Source organism: Phycodurus eques, chromosome 3, assembly GCF_024500275.1.
Source record: "Phycodurus eques isolate BA_2022a chromosome 3, UOR_Pequ_1.1, whole genome shotgun sequence".
Taxonomy (NCBI): Eukaryota; Metazoa; Chordata; class Actinopteri; order Syngnathiformes; family Syngnathidae; genus Phycodurus; species Phycodurus eques.
The window spans coordinates 20,242,688-20,249,716 of NC_084527.1; the positions used below are offsets into that span (position 1 = coordinate 20,242,688).

At 41.4% G+C, this 7,029-nt stretch overlaps 1 protein-coding gene across 3 annotated transcripts; it reads right to left on the minus strand.

Annotated features, from left to right (window-relative positions):
* Positions 1 to 2,586: 2,586 nt before the first annotated feature.
* si:ch211-110p13.9 (uncharacterized protein LOC562347 homolog) lies at positions 2,587 to 6,640 on the minus strand. Of its 3 annotated transcripts, none has more exons than XM_061672422.1 (4): positions 6,277 to 6,640; positions 5,594 to 5,673; positions 5,332 to 5,506; positions 2,587 to 4,310 (listed from the first exon to the last, which is right to left on the minus strand). In XM_061672422.1, exons 1-4 carry the CDS (start codon positions 6,388 to 6,390, stop codon positions 3,666 to 3,668), a joined length of 1,014 nt encoding a protein of 337 aa, XP_061528406.1. In that variant the 5' UTR covers positions 6,391 to 6,640; the 3' UTR covers positions 2,587 to 3,665. The 3 variants fall into 3 exon arrangements, with proteins under 3 accessions (XP_061528406.1, XP_061528405.1, XP_061528404.1); XM_061672421.1 differs by having other exon boundaries at positions 5,332 to 5,465; positions 5,538 to 5,673; XM_061672420.1 differs by having other exon boundaries at positions 5,332 to 5,673.
* Positions 6,641 to 7,029: the final 389 nt, after the last annotated feature.

A 7,029-nucleotide genomic window follows, 5' to 3' on the forward strand; every position in this document is an offset into this window, starting at 1 on the left:
CCACAACCCTCATAAGGACAAGCGGTATAGAAACAGGATGGAGAGTTTGGCAAATTTACCATAATCTTTCTATGAATGAATCACCTCAACAAGCACCCCCAAAAAATCTAATTTTACTGACATGTTCATGTGAAAAAAACATTTTAGGATTGAGTGCCCAAATTTACAGGATTTTGAGTTACAAGCAGTCGATTGTTTTGCTTTTTTTGCTTTGTGTTGTAAGATAAAAATTTTAGTTTCAAGCAAGTTTTGAAAATGCCACAGTTTGAGTAAAGTGTTACCAAAAAAACTTAGCAATTAAGCTTCTGTAATGCCCTTGCATGTGGGCAAGGAGGGCCAGCTATTTTGTATCTGCTTGTGACAACACAGCATTCCCTTTTGGGGATATACTGTGCAGGTATGTGCCCAAAAATTTGAATATTGAGGAAAAGTCATTTTCAATAATTTGTTTCAAAAAGTGAAACCGCGATGGTGAACTACTGGTTAGCACATCTGCGTCACAGTTCTGAGGACCGGGCTTCAAATCCAGCCCTGCCTGTGTGGAGTTTGCATGTTCTCCCTGTGCCTGCGTGGGTTTTCTCCGGGTACTCCGGTTTACTTCCACATCCCAAAAATGTGTGGGAGGTTGGTTGAAGACTAAATTGCCCATAGGTGTGAATGTTAGTGTGAATGGTTGTTTATATGTGGCCTGTGATTGGCTGGTGACCAGTTCGGGGTGTACCCCACCTCTCGGCCGAAGATAGCTGGGACAAGCTCCAGCACGCCCGCGACCCTAGCGGGGATAAGCGGTACAGAAAATGGATGGAAAGTGAAACTTGTATATTATATTAGTTCACTATACACAGTGAAATATCTCTTTTTTTCTCAATTTTCATGATTATAGCAGAGAGACAAAAAAATAAATTCAGTATTTCACAAAATTAGAATATTATGACAAAGTTGAACATTGTAGGGTCACTAAAGCTAAAACAAATTCACTGCCAGCCTTCCCAGTTAACATGGATATTTGATTTCTAAAGCCATCAATGCCAGTGAATGTGTTTAAATAGTCTCAGTCTGGCTTAGTCAGCTTCAGAAACATGGGGAACAGGGTTCGATACAGAGCCTCCTTTCTGCTTGACCTAACAGCCGAACAGGACCAAAAAAAAAAAGAAACTGGTTGTGCAGAAAACCATCATTGACCCCTCCATAAAGAGAAAGGGTCTCAAAAATAAATTGCAAAAGAAGCTGGATGCTGACAGAGCACAGTATCAAAGTACATGCAGAGTGCAAAGAGGAAGGGGAAAAGTGACAGGGATGACCGCAGCCTTGAGTGTGTGTGCTGGGTTAAAGAGAAAAAGTACTGCTCTGTTGCCCAGTGAGAGGTCCCAAGTCCACTTTTCAAATGAAAGTTAATTTTGCATTTCATTTGGAACTCAAGGTCCAGAGTCTGGAGGAAACCTGGAGAAGCACAAAGGTCAAGGTGCTTAAAGTCCAATGTGAAGTTTCTACAGTCAGTAATGGTTTGGGGAGCCATGTCATTTGCTGGTGTGGGTCGGTTGTCTTTTTTATCAAGTCCACAGTCCACGCAGCTGTCAGCCAGGGAATTTTACAGCACTTCATGCTTCCCGCTGCCAACGTGCTTTTTGGAGACTGGTTTTATCTTCCAGCAGGATTTGGCACCTGCCCACAAAGCCAAAACTACCAATACCTGGTTTAATAGCCATGTGATAACAGTACTTGACTGGCCAGCAAACTCACCTGACTTGAACCCCATTGAAAATGTAAGGGGTATTGTCAAGAGGAAGATGAGGGAACAGAAACCCCGAAATGCAGACGATCTGAAGGCCAATATCAAAGCAACTTTGGCTACAATAACACCTGAACCGTGCCAAAGGCTGATCACCTCCATGACATGGCGCTTTGTTGCAATCATTAATGCAAAAGCCAGGCCAGCCCAAAGCTCGTGCCCATAGGTGAGGGTAGGAATGTAGATGGACGAGTAAATTGAGAACTTCGCCTTTCGGCTTAGCTCCTTTTTCACCACAACAGTCCGATACAATGTCTGCACCAATCCGCCTGTCGATCTCCTGTTCCATTCTTCCCTCACTTGTGAACAAGACCCCAAGTTATTTGAACTCCTCCACTTGGGGCAGGATCTCATCGGGGCTGGTGACCTTTGTCCAGGCAAGGGAAACCTAGATCCATTTGTTTTATTCGTCATAGGGGGTCTTTTAGCTGTGCTTTGTCTGGTCGCTCACCTATTACCTGTTTGCCATGGGTAACCCTGCCAGGAGCATAAAGCCCCAGACAATTTAGATCCTAGGATTACTGGGCCACACAAACCCCTCCACAACAAAAAAATGACAGCCCAGGGAGGTGTAACATTCTCATTTTGTGAAATACTGGATTATTATTATTTTTTTTGTCTTTCTGCCATCATCATCAAAATTGAACCAAATAAAGGGTTGAAATGTTTCAATTCAATTTCAATAGTGTGGTGAACTAATATACAAGTTTCACTTTTTGGAACAAATTATTGAAATAAATGGACTTTCCCTCATTCTCATTTTTTGGCACATACCTGTGCACAATGGTTCTGTCACTGATGAATTTAGTTTATTTATGCCTTCAGACGTCACAATATACAATGATCAATAAACAAGGACATACTTTGCTAGCTGCACATCAACAGGGAATGACTCCAAAAATCTTTGGTAACAAAATATCTCAAGAAAATATTAAAAACCATCTGCTGTATCTCTACCTTTCTGAATGATGACTTCTACCTTCAGTAGGTGTGTGCAGACTAAACATTCCCCCGTTCCAGCATTCATAACCCACAAGAATAGTTCTACCAAAAATACTGTAATGATTTTATTTTTAATAAAATGACAAAAATGTTTCAACAAACAAAAATAAATGACACTTGATGGCAGTTAAAACAATGTTTATATTTATGCTTTTATATGACACTTTATCCTCAATTCCCAGTTGGATACTTCATCCACAAGTTTTTTTTAAGATACAAGAATAATATACAGTAAGGCTGAGAAGCTTGATCATCTGAAAGGGGCTCAGAGTTGAGCCACTGTTCCTCTGCATCGAAAGGAACCAGATGAGGTGGCTCGGGCATCCAGTTAGGATGCCTCGAAGTATTCCGGGCACATCCCACTGAAAGGAGGGTCTGGGGATGACCCAGGACATGCTGGAGAGAGTATGTCTCCCGGCTTGTCTTGTTACATCATGGGACAATGGATGGATAGACAGAAATAAAAAGAAATGAAGAAAAGACAGTCATACTTCCAGTGTGGTGTGAATGTCCAGAATAAAGTGTATGGTGATCAGTGTGCAAGATTATGACAGTACACCACAGAGTTAAGGTAAGGTGATATTACTTTTTCCCTCCAGGGTGGAAGCCACATGACATGGGGCGAGGAAAGAGATTTCCCCAGTCTGTCAGTGGAGAAGGGTAGTGACAGCAGTCTGTCACTGAAGCTGCTCCACTGGCTAGAGATGGTGCTGTGCAGTGGATGCTGTGGATTGTCCATGATGGACAGAAGCTTGTTGATTCCCATGGAAAGTTTCAAATTTAGAATATTGCCTTAAATCGCACTGAAATGTACCAAAAAATATATAAACATTTACTGGACATTTTCCACCCCTTTTCAGTCCAACGAGGGAATCTATTTGCAGATGAGAGTGGAGTAGAGAACGTGTGCCACCCCAGTGATGAGGTTATGATTGGCGAACTCCAGGATGAGAAGCAGGATGGGGTACTCGCTTTGCCTCTTGGCCTGGTCCTCGTCCCGACTCAGCCCCATCCAGTTCAGCAGCAGCGTCCTCATGGAGTCCGGGAAAAGCTGTGCGGCCAGCTCCTCGGCTGGCGGCAGCTCTCCGATCCTCTGGATGTGGCGCTCCTTGAAGGCCTCCACTCGCCGGCTGATATCGGCGTGGGCCACGGCAAACCGGGAGCCCAGCCACCTGGCGAGCGCCATCTCCGCTGCATCCCGCTCCTCCACTGTACCGCCCAGGCAGCGCTCAGCGTGCTCCAGGTGGAGCAGGGCTGGCTCCAGATGATGCTCCGTGAAGTTTTTGGTGGCTAGTTTGTCACTTAGGCTCTGGAGCTTATTCTCAAGTGTGGATAAGCTTTGAGAGCGCTGCTGCGTGGAATAACAGTGATCTGATGACATGTCTCTGCTTCTGTTCTCCAGCTGCTCCGGTGATTGGTCATCAAGCACTTCACTCCCGGTGTCCGATCGGTCCAACTGCGAACTTAGGCTGTAACTGGTCTTCAATGGGCTGTCGTTCATCTGAGATTTCCACAGATCCTGCAACAGGACGCAGTGTTACAGTGGAACTTTCAATAATGCTAATTTGTGGTCATTTTGTAAAACATTCTCATGCGTGTTCACTAAAGACTACTAGATTTTGAGAGATCAACACTTGCGCTGCAGGAAATTATAATATTTTTGTGATATACAAAAAATTAGATCAAGATATTTTCAAAACTGTTTCCACCATCTATGAGACCTATAACCTAACAGTGAAATCTTTTTGAGAGGGGAAGTGAAAATCAACAACTGACAAAATGTGGGTGCACAAGTGTGCGCACCGCACCCTCTTCTAACTGGGTACGCGGCTATGTTCAGAATTAATCAATCACATTTAAACTCATGTTAAATGGAAGTCAGCACACACCTGCACCATTTTAAGTGTCTGATTAACCCCAAATAAAGTTTACATGTTCTCGTAGGCTTTTCCTGACATTTTTGTTGTCACATCTTACAGCACAAGCCATGCATGGTGTGTAGCCAGCTTCCACAGCATCACAGAGAAATCTGATTGTTCAAAGGCAACAGTCAGGAGAATGGTACAAAAATATTTCCAAGACATTAAGTATGCCATGGAACACAGTGAAGACAGTCATCATTAAGCAAAGATTATGGCACAACAGTGACATTACCAATCCAACATTGATGAAAAGATGAGAAAAAAATGGTCATGGTGGCTGCCAAGGGACTGACTGCAACATAAACATACTGTAGCTGCAGAATCACCAGTTATAAGAGGGTATGCACACTTGTGCAAACACATTTCAGTTATTTTTACTTTCCCTCTCAAAAAGATTTTCAAACATTCACAGTTGAGTTATATAGTTTATAGCTCTCATTAATTGTGAAAAAAAGCTTTGAAATTATTTATCTTGGTCTCATTTTTATATCACAAAAGCTTGCATTTGAATACGTGTGGAGACTATTTAGAACCTCTGTATGTCTACACTACCATTGCAGGTTCAGCTCTCCGTGGCTGTGTCAAAGCACTCGTCTCTATCACATGATAGAATCTTACCTGGAAGTTGTTGAGCACTGCCAGCTGCTCTCGCTTGGCGTATATCTCAAAGGCCACGCGGAAAAGCCCGTGAATGGTGTAGAACCACAAGCCGTTGTTGGATGGCGCCACCTTCAACCCGCGGAACCTTAAGCCTGACAAACCCCACACAAGCGGCCTGATGTCACCATACCTGCTGGGATTTGATACTTTCTTGTCAGGTTTACCTGCAGAGAAGTGGATTTTGGTGGCCAGGCCTTTCCTGGCGAACTTGGCGTGATACCTGGGATGGTTCTCGGCACGGATGTCCGTGTTGGCCAAGAGGTCAGCACCAAGAAAGAGCGGAACCGATGCAAGTGAACCCTGAAACAGCAACTGTTTTGAACACTTTTTAACTGTGAAGCAAAATATATATATATATATATATATATATATATATACACACGTATATATATATATATATATATATATATATATATATATATATATATACACACACATATACATATTTATATATATATACACATATATACATATATATATACACACATATACATATATATATACATATATACATATATATACACACACACACACACATATATATATACACACATACATATATATATATATATATATATATATATATACACACATATATATACACACATATATATATATACACATATATATATATATATATATACATATATATATATATATATATATATACATATATATATATATACACACATATATATACATATATATATACACATATAGATACACACACACATACATACATATATATATATATATATATGCCATACACTGTATTGAATATAATTATACACTAGTTATCTCCACTATATTTCATATATCGTACAATCACATTTTATTTCACATACATACAAACATATTGCGTGAGGCAGAATTGCCCCAAACAAAAATGGCTGCCCTGCGTACCTTTTTGGGACCCTCTGTGAGTATAAAATTCGACTCGTTAACCAAATAAATGTAACGAATTTTCCTCGAGCCTCCGTCCCAATGCGGCAACGACAAATAAGTAAGGTTCGCCATTGTCTACGTATAATACCAGCGAATACTATTTCGCCAAAATACGAGAACTGAGTTGGAACGCTAACAATGCAGCGACACCGTGTACTCACTTAAACCCCGAGTTGTGACTTACAGACTACATCCGCCCACTTTAACCCAAACATGTTCAACTTTAACCTGACTTTTGTCTTACAGGCTCGGCAGCCAGGCTCATAAAAACAACAATTTGACGAAATATTTCTCATAATTCCCTATGTTTCCCTGCGAAACAAAGAACATGCGTTATTGTGACGTCACGACGAGAAGGGGGGGTACATTTCGTTCACAGACTTTTAACAACTTAGCGTACGTATATAAATGTATAATTTATGTCGTGTGACGAAACTGTTGCATATTATATAGTATCCTTTTCCTTGCTCTGACGTCCAATTCCTCAAACCCACACCTGTGAAAGCTTGTAAAACAACCAATAAGGAACACCCACCTGTGTCACATGGTGAGACATGTACCATTTGACCAATTAACGCAAAGTATATTACGTCATATAACACTGTGGTTCAGTATGTCAATAAGAGCGGCCGTTTGGGTCACATGATAGGCCCCGTGACATATTCGACCAATCAACGCTAAATATTCTTGGTCACGCTCATCCTCTCACAT